This window comes from Bradysia coprophila, assembly GCF_014529535.1.
Source record: "Bradysia coprophila strain Holo2 chromosome IV unlocalized genomic scaffold, BU_Bcop_v1 contig_5, whole genome shotgun sequence".
Taxonomy (NCBI): Eukaryota; Metazoa; Arthropoda; class Insecta; order Diptera; family Sciaridae; genus Bradysia; species Bradysia coprophila.
Genome location: NW_023503374.1, coordinates 853,180 through 869,131, shown reverse-complemented (window position 1 = coordinate 869,131; position 15,952 = coordinate 853,180). Strand labels below are relative to the sequence as shown.

Sequence of the window (15,952 nt, the reverse complement as noted above, 5' to 3'; positions counted from 1 at the left end):
ATCGAATGGAAAGTGAGTAAGTATAATGATATTTGCTCAGATCAAAGCACCTAGCAGGGTAATAGAGGTTTTTACACGTCAAATACCTTTTTAGTTTTTTGATACCAATAATACCATTAGCAGCCTTAATGGTAATTTTGCAATGACATTATGAAAAAAAAGGTATGGAAATATTCGCATACGTCGATTAAAGTAGTACTCTATTTTTTTCTATTACCTTGCTAGGTGCTTTGCTCAGTTCTATAAGGCTGATCAAACATTCATTGAAAGTAGGTATTTCGAATAGTTGGCTTTTGTATACACGTATCTATCTAAGAATTTACAGTATTTACAGTTAAGCCTAACGCAAAACTCTTCGAATCCATTAGCGATACCAGTCTCTCGAATCTTCTAAAGGGATGCGATGCCGCCATCATCTTATAATTTTCATGTGTACTTAAGGGGCTATTCACAAATTACGCACGCGGTGGATGGTTAATTTTTGACCCCCTCCCCCCCGTTTCTAATGTCTAATTTTAAATAATAATTCGTGACTAAAGTGAAATAACAAATAGCACCAAGAGAAGCGAACTTAATTGTGACAGATACAAATAAAATCCGTACAAAATGACCAAGTTGAAAGCATAAATAATATTCTATATAAATAGGTATCTACTTTCGATAAAAGCAATCACAAATCATACTGGCTATAATTTAATAAAGAAATTTGAATGGGTCAGTTCAATATTCGAATGTTTGCTTGGCTCCGCTGCAGTTATAAAGGTTTCTTTATGGATATTTTTATTGCATTTTTTGATGTTGATATAAAATAGGAAAATGTATAGAATTTATTGCACTTTGCAACTTTTAGGGTAGAATAATGTAATAAGTAGAAGCTTCGATAGATTTTTAATGATACGTTTTTCATGCGATTGCGATAAACGTGCAATGTCAGAGTTTCTCGTATGTTCGATTGTAGTAAATTTATTACGCCACAAGTCCGCCAAAAATTTAAACATTATCAGCTGCTACATTGAATAAAATAACGCTGACTTCATGTAACTAATGTCAAAAACTGTGCGTTAAAATTTCCCGATAAGCGTTATGTTTTGAAATGGTAGGCGTGAATGACGTGAATTTGTCAAAATTTGACAAATACATGTACACATTCACAGCTGCAACATGTTACTTTACTATATTAGGTTTTAAATGAGGGTTTTATTTAATACACAAAAAGACTGCTCACTAAGGCGCAGCCAATAAAAACCGATCTTTTGATTCATACTTTTTCAATTCGTGATTTTCGATTTCAACTGATGACACTACTTTCTATGTTGATACATTTGAATATCGGACATGAAGCATACAATTTAACTTAAAACCACATAAGAAAGAACTTTTCGCTTATTTTAGGTAGTTTGCTCAACCTCATGCATTATTTATTTACAACAATGACTGGGACAAGTTGGAGTTGCCAAGAGGTTGTTTCAACAGATTTGGCTTCCTTTAAGGTAGGCTCTCTTTATGAAAATTAGATAGCACCAAAAAAACTTGGATATATCTACGTAGCTGTCATTACTGTCATTTAACATTCGAAGTACAAGATTTGAATAATAATGGAATTGGTGGATTATAATTCACGCCGTAAGTGCGGTCGAAATTTAAAATGGAAAGGGCAGAGGTCTTTCTAACATAGCGTCATTTTCATACAATGAAGCGTAGAAATGTATTTTTCGGTTCACTTTTTCATCGAATCGTTCACTTAAAATTCAAATTTTAGGCACACTTACGGCGTGAATTCTTAAGATACTTCAGTACTGGACAGTGTATCAGTGCTATTTGGTAACTTTCACCCGAAGCACTTTGCGTTGCTTGAACATTTGTTTGATCTGATGTTGATTGCAGTGACCTTCTTTCACATCGATAAAACTAAACCAATGTGAAATCTAACTTATACTATTCCCATTGTTCGCAACTCGCTGCGTCGGTTACAATGGGTAAAATTCCATTAAAAATTTGTTCACGAAAGTTATACTGTAACTGTACAATTTTAACTACAAAATTGGTTTAACAAACAGATTATTTTTGGACGTTTGCCGTAGAATTAAAGGATGTTTGAATAAATTGTTTCTCTTCACAATCGTTTTGAACTCATTGCAGCGCGTTTCAGCTGCATTCAAAACCAATAAATCTACATGAGCAGGTACAATATGTTGGATATGGCTCGTTAACCTTTAGTTAAAGCGGGACTATTCAAATTCCGATTGCAGGCTAGGCTTGCGATGTGAACAGGGCATACTTTGTGTAATTTCTGGTGAGTGAAGGAAGTCAATTTCCCGAAATAGACCATGTGGATAGCAGAGTGACGGATTATGATTTTGAGTGCTTTGGCAAATAAAAAGCGCTTACCCTACAAATTCACAATGGAACATGCGAAGGTCGTTTATCGAAGGTCGATTTTTTATTCATTCGTTCACTTAAAAATTCAAATTCAAATTATGGTGTGAATGGTGACTTACACTTCCTGATGAATTATACGTTACAAAGCAAAGTACTATACTTCTGGTGCGACACTTTCCTGTAGACTGCACAAACTTAGAAATTTAAAGTTTTTCTTATTTGAATATTTAGAGAATATTTTCTACCTATAACTATAACTAAGAATTTGGCGTTTATACAATTTCAAAAAGGGATTCTTTTTTTACAACATCCAAGAATGCGCTCGTGAATTGACATTTACCTTACTTAACATTTAGGAGAATTAGGGCAGAACTTTGAAGAGTCAATTCGCAAAAACTTCGAACAGTTTGGCATCAAGCCGACGGCGATCAAAACGAGCTATCGCTCAAATCGTCGTTCCATTCTGAGAATTTCGTTGAATAACTTTTTTCGCTAGAGACTCTGTTCGAAGTTCTCGCGAATTGACTTTTAAGTTTTTTAATTATTTTTTTATGTCCACATGTCCAGCAGAAGTTGGCTTTGAAAAGGGTCGGGTCGTGAATATTTTCGCTCTGCAATTTTTGTATAAAAGTTAGTTAATTTAGAGAAATACCAAGGATTAAATGATGAATACGAACGGAAATCCTACTAGAAGATGAATGTATGAATGAATTTCTGATGTTTTTTCTGACGATTAATAAAGGACGAAAAATTTAGTTCAACAAACTTTTGATCTAATCATCAAGTTTGAAGTCCTGCACGAATCGATGAATTTTGCGAGGAATTTTGGGAAAAGTGTAGCGTATGCCGATGTCAGAAATGAACTGGAAAAAAATAGTAAATTACTCTCAAATTGAGCCCTGAAACTGTTTTTACTTGCAACACTAACGACTCTTTGTAGCCAATGCGAACAGTAGATAGCTAAACCTTAGTTCCAAGGATCAATTTGAGATTAATTTACTATTTTATCACGTTCAATGCGAAGTAATTAAAGAGGATTAAGACTGTTGGAATGAATTTTTTGGCATTTTTTTTCCTCCATAATTATTCTTCGTAATAGACGTACTGAGTGTCACATTTACTAATAAAAAATGCATTCGTCGAGTCTCTAACCACGCGTGTTTGGTATCATTGGAAAGTAGACCCGTAGTAACGAGGTCTGACAGGTTTTTCGTTTTTTAGTGGCTTTATGGCGACAGAGGAGCCCTTAGAAGTTTTCCGACGTAGTCAAATTTTCTCAATTTCCTGTCACAACCTTGGACAGCGACGGCCAACGGCTTCCGTACTATCGTTGGACTCCTGGTGGACTACTCTCTACTATCCATTGTCAAACTTGTTTGGTCGCTGCTGTCCAAGAGATTCCGAAACCGAAAACCATATACTGATTTTCGATGTCTAGCGACGGACCACGGACCTTTCGACCATTTTTGGGTATGTATCGCAGCGTCTTTCTAAGCTCCACAAACCTGCACACTTCCAAATAAATCGTCTGTTTATTGGCAAAATAATTCAACTTTTAGTTCACAAATAAATATTTTCAACATGCGACACAGCTCACTTTTACAACACTCTACTGCCAAAAATAAAAAGACAACCAGAAAAAAGTTGTTCCACATAATTGTCAGGGGAGACTAACGATTCTACAGAACCATCGATCATTCGGATCGGATGTGGCTTGAATTTCATTTTCATATAAGCTGGATGAAGTTTTCCCAAATTCATTCTTAGTAGCTAGTCCGGCCATAAGTCGAGCGACGGTGGTCGTTGTAAGTTTTAAGTTGTACATGTACATACATGTCAATAGTTGCGGGCCAGCGCTGTTATTTTTGGACGCACAGCACAACCATTATATAACTAGGAGGATCAAAAGGTGGTTCTGTCGGTTACACTTTGTGCTACCAATGTTCCAACGTTCATATCCTTCTGGTCGTGTGCAAAGGCACCAGGCTTGATTGTGTCAGGTCAGGTCAGGTCCACATGTCCAGCAGAAGTTTCGAACCGAGAACACTCGATAATGATTTGAGCGCCCAATCCACCATATCGCCACTGGAATTTTTGGCTTAAATAGGCCCTGCTAATGCTCATTAATGCGGTCAGTATTCACGGTATTGAGAGACAACACACCATTTTTAGTTTTCATTCTTGTAATGCTACAAATTTATTTATAAAAATTGAGTTAAATATTTTTTTCATTTATAATAATTTCTCTTTTTAAATTTGTGTCTCCGTTTTCTTCGTCTTCTTCCTTCAATTTAATTATCTTTTTCTTAATTTTAAAATGACCCGGTCATTAAAATTATTATTTTTATCGGAAAAGAAATATCCACTCACTTTCCTAGACTTGAACCGTTATTATTTTACAATATACACAATGTTTTACTTCTATTTAATTTTTTTTTTGTTTTGTTTAATTTAAATTATTTCATTGATTTTGTTTGTTTTTTATGTACACGATGAAACTGCCGCTAAATTGAAGAATTGAATATAAATTGTGTTGGCTGATGGGTTTTGATTTTGTTTCACAAAAAATTGTAACGATGCGTTAAGTAATAAAGTAATACAATGAAAAGTTTGTTTATTTTTTTTGTCTCGAAGAAGTCTTTGCTGGTTTCTCTCACATAACTCGACTTACATAATCTCTGTTTGACTGGCACCACACAAAAATTATTTTTCGTTTTAGCTGGTTTTGTTATTGCGTCATTATAAATTGAACAAAAAAAAAATTATTTTATTTGGACAAAAAACCAGTTAAGTCTCTCAACAACACAGTTGTTTTTTTCAAAAAAATTTGTTTTTCTCGTTTCCTGTTCACACAATTCGAAAAAAATAAATTATTAAATTCAAAGTATAATTTCCGAAAATCTAATAAATTTTTGTCTGTTTTTGTTGTCAATAACGAACACACTCTACAATGCGTCGAAAATAATTCAACTCTCACCGATCTTCAAGTATTTCAGCGAAAAAAATGGGTAAAAAAATATTTACAATAAATATGAGGGTACTGAGATAGATTCGCTCAAAAATATACAAATAAAGTTGACTAACAAAAGAAATATTTGAAATTCAGTTGACGCTTGGAAATTGCCCATTACTGCAAATGATTTTTCTTTTTTCAATTTTTTTCTTTTTGTTTTCCTTTTTTCAATTTTAATTTCACTTCAACGTTTTGCATTACGAAATGAAAAAAAAAAAATAATAATCCGAAATAATTCACTTAAATGTTAAGCGGAGAAATTGGTTTTTGTTTATTTCTAGCCGTTTACGCGTAGTAATCGTCATCACTGTAATCATCCTCCTCGGACGATGATATGACTTTCTTCTTCTTTCGTTTTACGCGCGACGACTGGGTCTTACGTGGTGTTTTGTTCATTCGCGACGATTGCGTCTTAGATGGGGTTGTCGATGCGGGCGTTGATGGATATCGATAGCTCGTTTGTGATATTGTCTGTGCAGAAGAATGAAAATATTTGTGAAAAAAAACAACGGGCAGGATTGGTGGATTAGACTGCCCTGGTAAAAATAAAAGTCTCAAAAGTTCGAAGCACGTATTCTATGAGACTACGTATTTCGTGCCTTTCAGACTTCCATTTTTACCCGGGTGATGCAAACATTGATAAAAAAGATTTCTGACAAAAAGGCACTCGAAACAGCCACAATACTAACAAAAACATAGGAAACGCCGACCCGTACGAAACACCTATTCGTATCAAAAGCCTTTAGTGTGAAACTCGTTATTTCTCTTACTTCATGCTCTTCTCTACTAGTACTGACGCTTTACATTCGTTAATACCTTTCAAACAAAAAGAAATTCATGGAATTCGGTCAAAATTTACTCGAGATATTGGCAAAAAGCACCACCTTCACTGTACGGCCGAGTAGCCGGATATGAGCTCACTCCAAGAGACCTTGCTCACGCTCTGGTGAATCGAATTTCATAAACTTTTTTTTCCCTGATTGGTACGGTCCTACCTATCTAATAAAGTGAAAGTAGACGAAATATGTTCAGATTTGGCCGACCTACAACCAAAAACTGCTTGGCTCCCTGTACCTGGTTCACACCAAGGGGAACTAACGAGTCGGTCATCCGATTTCCAAAAACTGTTTTCTTTTTTGTCGATCGATATTGTGAATACCTTTCATTTGACGTATCACAAGTGTAGCATTTAGATGTCCGGAGAATCGTCGAAAAACCCTGAAGCACTTATTGGGCCCCAGCTCCGGAGGGGTCGATCCGAAGTCACTCATCTTCGAACTTAGACTGTCTTTTAACATTACCAAACAGGGAAAAAGGAATTTTCAAAATCGGATGCGCTTTACTCAAGCTAGAGAACCCACTAGAGAACCTATAAGACCCCAGTACCTCGTACAGGTCTAAAAACACGTCACGGATTTCCGAGTGGAGTCCTGCCGAAACCATAGGATTATGACCTAACAGGAAGACAATTTTCCATCCACACACCTTAGGAGTCAAAGATCATTTATTTGAGGTGTTTTGTGTGCGTTTGCTAGTATTGTGGCTATTAAGATAGCGATGCCATAACAGCATGTCGAACTAAATTTGCTCGAATGTGTACAGTCGGACGCAGAGAAAACTCAGCATGAATTTGCTTCACCTGTTTTTCAGCTGATCCACACAATCGAAACTGTTCATACGGTTTTACCACTAACACGCGCGTGTGTGTAGCAGCATCAACCGTATAAACAGTATTGATTATACGTGTGGATCAGTTGAAGCAAATTCATGCCCAGATTTCATTGGTTCCGACTGTACCAAAACTGTTAAATAAACACTTGCTCGGCTATACTCACTTTGTTAGGAAGCACATTAGAGTTATTCGTTAGGATGATATTATTTACATTATTCAGTTCAGCCTCGAAGTCAATTTGTACCGGCACAGCGGCTTCCACATTCTTTATGGGCGTTTTCTTCGGTGTGACTGCTGTGTCTGAATCACTGTACGTTTCCTCTTTTTCGATTTGATCCATCATTTCTTTGAACTGAAATTGGAATTTGTGTTAGTGGTGTCGGTGATGAATGAATCAATGGCCGAAAATTACTTCTAAATAGCGATCGATCAGTTGGTTCTTCTCATTGTCGCTCAGCGTACGACCGACATCTTTATCTTCCAGAATAAAATCGATGAATATTTTCGGATTGAATGCAGGACCAGTTTGTCGATGCACAGCTTTTTCGTAAACTTTAGCCAATTCGGAGGGCAAATATTGCGAAATTTTCCTACAAAGTTAACGAAAGGAATCGATTAGATTTGATGTGACCACCACAAGCTCGACAAAGTCGTCGTTAAAACTGCAAGGGGAAGCTGTACGGATTTCCTATACTTACAAGTCATTAATGCGATACATTGTTTTGAAGTGTTGCTTCAGCAGTAACAGCAGTATGCAGGCCTGCGACGAAATAATACTTTTCTGTAATTCGGTTGTATCTTCTGGTAGACGTTGCAACAAAATTTCTTTTGTTTCATAATCCTCCATGTCTTCTTTGGAAATGGGATCTGTAAGCAGTAAAGCGAGTTGAAAAAATTGTCTACCCGAAACGGTAATCGAATGCTAATTCGGCCCACTCACTTCCTTGCTCATCGAATTGTGCTGCCGGCAACAAATTATCTCTAAATGCATCCAGCACGTTGTTACCGAGGCCAGCGATCAGCTGATCTATGTGATAGATAATGTACAACGGTTCGTCTTGAACGGAAAACGGAAAATAGGCCAGATTGTCGGCCATGAAAAGCATTTTCTCCAGCTCCAAACTCTCTTCGAATTGCTTTTTTATGATTGTGCTGACGAACGACCGTCGGTTCGGTTTCGTTACACGAATGAGACTGTACAAAAATCCATTTACTGATGTCGGCAGATCGTCTTTCGGTTTAATGCTGTATCCGCGGACCAATTTCTTGCCGGCAGCTTGCTGTAAAATTTGCTGTAACTGGTACGATCGTTCAACGCCAAACTGTGCGTTTGGATGGATGCACTGTAAGTGTTTCTTTGATATTTCATTCAAATGACTCTCAGCCCGATGTGCTGTCTCCACATGGATGTCAGTTGCCAAGGCCATCAGATAAGGAACAACTGGATTCGGATGAATCAAACCTTGCCGTAACACGGCTTCGACCAATTTCATCGACCACATTCGCACCGATACATTGATATGCAGTAGACACTTGGACACATCCGTCAAATACAATTGTATGATTCGACTGGACATGCCGGACTCACGATCGTTCATATCACATAAGTTCTCTAAAGCTGACTGTGTCTTCCAGTCCTTATCTCTTGATGACATAGCCGCATCGGCATCCGTCAAGTAATTGATGATGTTACGCAGCACGGTCACTTTAATTTCGTTGGGATAGTTGTCGGATCGAAGAATTTCACAGTAATAGCTTCGCAGTCGTTGATCGACAAGATATTCCGAATTTTTTACACAAAAATGTCCCAACGCAACTAAACTTTCGCGACGGACACCGTTGTGCTGCAGTGATGAGAAGAAAAACAATTGTTCGAACACATCATTGCAAATGGTTGGAGGTAGTTCTGATTGGGCTGTTACATTGGGAGAGGGGAAAAAATTTGATTAGTTGCCAGGATTGGTGAATGTGCACGGAACAACTTACTTCCCAGACCATCGCCATACACTTCAGGTGATTTAAAATCGAAATATCGAAATATCAGCCCTGTGGTGAATAGGGCCCGTCGGAAACTGAAGGTAAATATCTCGTCCAACGGTGTGTTCGGATCGGAGGCAAGTCTTTTCCGAATTTCCCGCACCGGTTTACAGTATCTATTCGGCGGCGGAAAATGTTGTCAAATACTTTGTTTAGAATGGATTCGTATTAACAGTCACTTACCCAACGTAACAGTCACGGATTAGTTTGTAGTTTTTCGATATCTTATTGACAACTGATCCCAAACACGACAGACTACTGTTGACGACCACCTGGTTATGGTAAACAACGCGATACATCAAGTGTGATTCGAGATCAGCGAGAAAACTTTCGCTAGGATGCTCCATTAACGGTACCACCGATTCCAGTATATCCGCTATCGACGCAATAAATTTGCTCATCTGCGGATCGTTCGATCTGAGATTCAGATACGGCTCCAGTGTGATTGCGTGTTTTACGAGCAAAGCGGGACGCACTTTGGCCAGCAGGCTGATGGTTGTGACGCAACTTAACAGTTTCTCGATATTGTCCAATCCGTCCAAGCGAATCGTTTCGTTGACCAAACCATCGGCCAGTTGTTGACACGCTTTTATAACTTCGGGCGGAGGATCCTTCTTCGGTTGATTTGTAGCCTCTTTGTCTTCCTTTGGTTCGAAGATCTGCATTGGGACAACATGTAATGTAGGATTAGATTCGGTACAACGGACAAGAAGAACAAGAAAATTCAAACCTGTCGAAGTAATCCATCCAGCCAGTGTGTTCCGGTATCATGTGCTAGACTGACCACCTCAAGAATTTGATTAATTTTCCGTTCTATCGATGGCTGCAACACAAAATTTTGTCGGTATGAGCATGAACAGTGTCAAAACAGGAAAATAAATTTGAATCACCTTGTCGTTATCCGGACAGGGCATGAACCACATTCGCATGAAGACGTCGGTAACTAGTTTCTGTATCATCTCTTCGTCATTGACGCGTCGGATCATCTTAACGCATATTTCCGGAATTTTATCGAAATCCGGATACTCGATGCAAATGTCGCGCATAATTCGAATCACGCGCTTTCGTACGGAAACGCCGGTATCCAGAATGCGTTCGGCCAACATATCGTAATACTGGTCGATGAGATCGGAACTACTTAACACATATTTTCCAACTAAATCAACCGCTGCTTCTCGTACCGATATGGACGGATCCAGCAATTTTTGCCCGACACCCATATGCAGTATCTTGTCCTGCAAAATCGACGGATCGACCTCCACAATATTCGCCAAACATTTGATCGCTTTCGTTCGAATGGCAATCGATGTGTCGACAATGACCATAAGAATCTTGTTCAAAAATTGCTGGAAACTTTGCATGAACGCTTTTTTACTCGCCAGATATTGCGTTATCAAATGCGCATTGCTGTAATCGATATAGGTTTTGATGTCAGCCGTCACACCGCCGGCACTCGGCGATACCTTCGACATAAAATACGCTTTGCGTTGCTCCAATTTATTGAAAATTTCCCGATTCAATTCCTGGTCGGTGGTTTTTGATTTGACAATTTTCACATCGTCTCCGTCAAGGTCATCGTCCGAATTCGAATCGTCTGAATCGCTACGGATGCGTCGCTGCTTCTTCGTTTTTACTTTGCGTGACGCATAGCCGGTATCGCCTTCAGCAACTTTCTTTTTCCGATCGATGACATCCTTATACCATTGCACGAGATAGAAATGTCTTGCGTAATCATAAATTAAGTTGTCTTCTTCAGCGTTCACAGCCAGAAAATCTAAGAGAATGATTTGCAGAAATTCGCTTCGTTCCTCATCCGGATCCACAATGATATTGCTCTGAAATATTGGAAAAATGGAATGGAATGAAACTGCTCAGCGTGGTTGCCCGGTCTCACACTTACATCATTATCGTTCGTGTCACCCTCTTTCTCTTGTTCCAATTTAATACTTTTAATGAGCGCATCCATTGTGTTCACCTTGCACCGGGACTCGACTGTGTCTTTACGCAAACGAGCCGCCACCAGACCCAAATACTCCAGAGAAACGACCCGAATCGCTTGGTCCGAATTTTTATCCGACATGTACTTCACCAGCAACCTGGACAGCAAATACAAAAGGAGCTCGGATGCCGGCCATTCTGGCTTGTTGACGGTGGTCAACAAATCGTGAATGAAATTTTCGAACAATGGACGGAAATCCGATTCTCCTGAGCGTGTGCGACATTTGTTTAAAAATGTGGTCAGGAAGTTGCCACCGATGTTGACGGCCTGATCGTATTTGTCCATTATCAGTAGGTCTTTGTTCACCGGATCGTCCACTTCCAGTTTGCGTTTTCGATTCGATTTGCCTTCGTGCCAACTTTTTGGTAGAACTGACGAACACTGGACCAATTGCAGCACCAATGCCGTAACCATTTGTATACTACCGCCATTGTGCATCAGTTTGTACGGTCGTAGATTTTTCTTTGAACATGGCAGCCGATCAACGGACGACAAAATGTCATTCAAAATGCTACTGCGGTACTTGATGTATGTCTCTTTGCGGAAAATCTGAAGTGGATGAAAAACAGGAGAAATTTGTAGAAAAGTCAGTGCGTCACGGTCACAAGAGTAACAACACCACCTACCGTCGTAACCAATTCCAAACAGGCAAATTGCAGCGTTTCAATGTTATCGACGAAAAACGGTTCAACTGCCAGCGAAGACACCGCCAGAACAATGGTATCGACGAACTGACATTTATCGAACAGAGCCACAAAAATCTTTGTCAATTCCACCAGTTTGTTGAACAGCAACTGAACTTTGCGACTGATGCCGACACTTTTCTTCTTCCGATTGTCCTTTTTCATCGATTTCACACTGAATACGGGATCGTACGACGGGAATATGGTTTCTCTCATTTGAAATTGCACAAATTTGACTATTTTGTCCATGTTGTCTTCCAACAGAAATTTAACGTCGACGGCCGTTGCATAAATGTTGCTGATGAACAGACATGCTTCGGTTGCGTCCAGAATTTTCTCAATCAATTCGTCACTATCTTCGTCCATGTCCTGAAATTATCGGGACGGTTAACAGTCACACAAATCGTATACGATCACAATGTGTCCGCCGTGAATGGAATGACTTACCGGTCCGGCTGATAGATTCCGTGCTACATCAATGTTTCGCATGGCGAAATTGATCAGCAATGTGAGTTCATTCTTCGGTAGGAAATCGATAGCACCCTTGGCTTTAAGCTTAGCTACGTCATTCGTCAAATGCGTTAGCATTTTCGATGAGATGCAGTCACTGTAGTAGTCAATGTCGTCTGGAAATTGTGATTATTCTCAGAGTGATCCGCACTGAAACAGCACCACACGACGATGGGAAAATGCTCAACTTACCGATTGTGCTGGGTTGTTCCATTTCCTCGAATCGACGCAATTCATTGTCCATGTTCCGCACAAACTGCAAGTAGACCTGTGACTTCATAACATCTTCCTTGGTGGATTTGTTGGTTTGCACGATTTTTTCAACGCGACGCACTTTGGGCTGCGAAACTGTAACAAATGGCAAACAATTAGCATTGTAAGGGACAAAGTCAGTGGAAATGCCTCTTACATTGGACGATGTCATCCGCCCTATCGGGTAACCGTCGTTTCATTGTCTTAACCTCTGTAACGCAAGAAAGAAAAGAAAAATTATTTTCCGTTCTCCACGGGCAAATTCCCATCTGATCGGTAATTACCCGTCGCCTTCATTTTCGTGAACATATCGCCACTATTCCGTACGATGCCCAGCTTGACAGCCCTGTCGGGTAAATGGAACTTAAAATCCTTGATGCTGTCCGTCATCGCATCGATATCCATTTCTCTCAATTTGTGTGCGTTCACAGTCACTCGCCGAATGATTGGTTCCGCATTCAATGGCAAATTGTTGTTCGATGGAGCTGAATGCGATTCGGATGTTGTTTGCAGATTATTGACGGTTTGGGTGTGAACAATGGGCTGCTTGATTGAAGCTGGCATGTTCGACAATTGATGCTGACGGAAGGGTGTATGAAGTTGATTCGATTCAGGTGCGTCGCTCGCCTGGGCAGGTGACGGTCCTCCACGAATGTCGGAGATCTTACTTTGACGCTCCAGATACTCATTGTTACGAGGAACCATTTTCGGTGGCTGGGCATTATTTTCACGAGCATTGCCGCCTAATACATGGTTTTCCACGTGATTGACTAAATTTGATATCGGCGCTTGGCTTGTTCTGCAAATAAACAAAATTGTTTCAACTTGCATCGTTGTTGCTACAAGAGCTTTTAAAGGACTTACGTATTTGATTGATTATTTGCAGGTACACTGTTCGGTTGCACAACAATTCGTTGTTGTGGAAATGGTTGCAGCAGCTGCTGTTGATGGAAAACAGTGTTCGATTGTATTGTCGTATTCGATGGACTCATAGCATGTTGAACATTTAAAGCGGCACTCTGTTGTTGTTGCACGGGGAACTGGTTAACTGGTGTCGGATTCGAATGGAAAGCTGTTTGAACGGAAATCTGTGGATTATCGCTGGATTGAACCGAATTAGAACTGCGAAGACTTCGCATCTGTGTCATTTCCGGTTGGACGCCAGCATTCTGCATCAGTTGATGTGGTAGAGCCGACGGTAAGTGTTGCATCGCATTCGATTGTATCGGTGGGATTGTGGAAGGATATTCCTGTTTCACAACCACATTGTTCACGTCAACCATAGGCATTGGCATTGAACTAGTTTGCTGAGGTACAATCGGCTGTTGTTGCTGCTGCTGCTGGTTCAGTCGTACGCTTCCCGGTTGCGTCTGTTGAACGATAACCGGCGATTGATGATGAAACGATGACGTCGACGCTTGAGAAGGACATTGTGGATTCCATATTTGACTTTGCTGATTAATGTCCGACCCATAAAATGAATTTTGTTGAATTGCATTCGCCTGGTAAGAATGTTGTTGAACTTGGTTCGGTTGTGGCTGAGCCGATCGGGCCACTGAACCGATGAAAATATAGAAAAGTGTTCCCGAATTACGGTTAAAAGAATCGAAGAAAAAAAATTGTTTTACCTCTCTGTTGATACTGCGGTCCCCCTGATTTAAATACAGTGGGTTTATGGGTATGGATTGCTTGCAACAACTGTGGTAACTCGTTTATGTTTGTGCCGGAAGTTTGTTGTTCGGCATATTGGCTTTTCAGTTCACTGGATGGAAACGAATTATAATAAATGGACATTCCCAAACAAAGGCCCACATTTCGGGCAAAGTATAATACTCACATATGATCTGAGTTCGTTTGTTCGATGGCATGGACAAGTTGCCGTGTTAAATTATCATCTTTCACCGACAATAAATTGTTTGCTTCCTGAGCAACCCGTGGATGGAACAGTAATGATTTATTTAACAGGGCATTCGCCGATGATTCAGATATTGGAAGCTCGCTTAGAACTGAAACGGTTTAATGAATAACAGTTTAATTTCGCCGATTTGGTTCATTCTGTAAATTGTTCTTATTTCAATAAACTTCTCCTTCCTATAAAATGTAACATCAGTTTTCATTTTCTCTCTCTCTCCCTCTGTCTCCCTCTCTCCCACTCTCTCTCCCTCTATCTCTTTCTATCTCTCCCACTATCTCTACCTCTATCTCTTTTTCGCTCTCTCCCACTCTCTCTCCCTCTATCTCTTTCTCCCTCTCTATCTCTCTCTACCTGTCTGCATAATTCTACACCCGAATACAGTGGCGCTTCAAATTGGTCCCAATCGGTTGAAACAAGAAGTCTCAGTGATGACTTCTCACATGAATAAGTGCGTTATTTCGACCGATTGAGTAGCGTAACTTAATTTCACATTTTATCAACATCTTCTTATTGAATATTCTCAAAAATTTGATCTTTAAATTTATTTTCGTTTGAAATGACTGCGGCTATCATCCTATCATAGTGCCATATAGTCAAAATTCATAATACTTACGGTCAGATAAACTAGTTAAACCAGCCAGTGTTGTTATAGGAACGCTAGGTATATCTCGATCAGCCATAGTTGATCTGTTGGGTCTGCAATCGGGTAGATGTAACATATTATAACTTTGTTTGAAATTTGCGGAACAAATTTAAAAATGACAATAAACATGGCTGAAGACTATTATATTTGACAAAAATATGTCGGTATTATTACGAAGATTCACAAAAAAATCGGTTGCCTCAGACGATTCCACTAATTTACGCTTCAACTCAAGTGAATATAATATTTACATAAATGCTGTCAATTAATTCCATTTAAAATAGAAAGTAACTGAATTGTTTAGATGTTTGGAAAAGCAATCACACACAAAAAAGTAGGGTATATCGTAGCGTTCACTTGGGGAATAAATTCTTTGACAAAATGTCAGAAACAAAACTAAAGCTAAACTCAATAATCACACGAATTCACACATGAATTTCAAATGAAAATCGAAATCAATGAAATTGTAACCACCAAACCAGTGTAATCACCCGAAAAACCTTTTGAACTTGCCTTTTTAATCAAACAAAAATGCAATTTATTATGCGATTTCACTGTATCGAGTTCATCTGCAATCGCAATTGTTAACTCGTCAAACATTTTCCGTCAATCATACAAATATTGTTTTCACATTTAATCAACACATGATACGGACGATTACGGATTTGCTTTCACGATTTTTGAGTCCTTCACAACTGAATTTCAATTGAATTATCAAATATTTATTTGCGTTGAAATATCGTCAAGCTGTAAGCAGATTTATTATCCATTTTATTGCAGTTCGTTCAAACTGTAATGGCCGATTGTTTTCCTCCGTTAAGTTTTCGTACTGAACGAAATGAATATGTT

The 15,952-nt window shown here is 39.2% G+C and overlaps 1 protein-coding gene across 1 annotated transcript; it reads right to left on the bottom strand.

The window, feature by feature from the left end:
* Positions 1 to 4,660: 4,660 nt before the first annotated feature.
* LOC119071458 (nipped-B protein) lies at positions 4,661 to 15,904 on the bottom strand. The gene is made up of 20 exons (XM_037176310.1): positions 15,617 to 15,904; positions 15,074 to 15,156; positions 14,383 to 14,551; positions 14,174 to 14,307; positions 13,410 to 14,100; positions 12,830 to 13,344; positions 12,703 to 12,756; positions 12,486 to 12,641; positions 12,231 to 12,409; positions 11,727 to 12,152; positions 11,002 to 11,649; positions 9,992 to 10,936; positions 9,832 to 9,924; positions 9,285 to 9,760; positions 9,051 to 9,217; positions 8,005 to 8,979; positions 7,763 to 7,931; positions 7,477 to 7,654; positions 7,228 to 7,416; positions 4,661 to 5,863 (listed from the first exon to the last, which is right to left on the bottom strand). The coding sequence occupies exons 2-20, from the start codon at positions 15,138 to 15,140 to the stop codon at positions 5,678 to 5,680; spliced, it is 6,417 nt and encodes a 2,138-aa protein (XP_037032205.1). The 5' UTR covers positions 15,141 to 15,156; positions 15,617 to 15,904; the 3' UTR covers positions 4,661 to 5,677.
* Between the last annotated feature and the right edge of the window lie 48 nt (positions 15,905 to 15,952).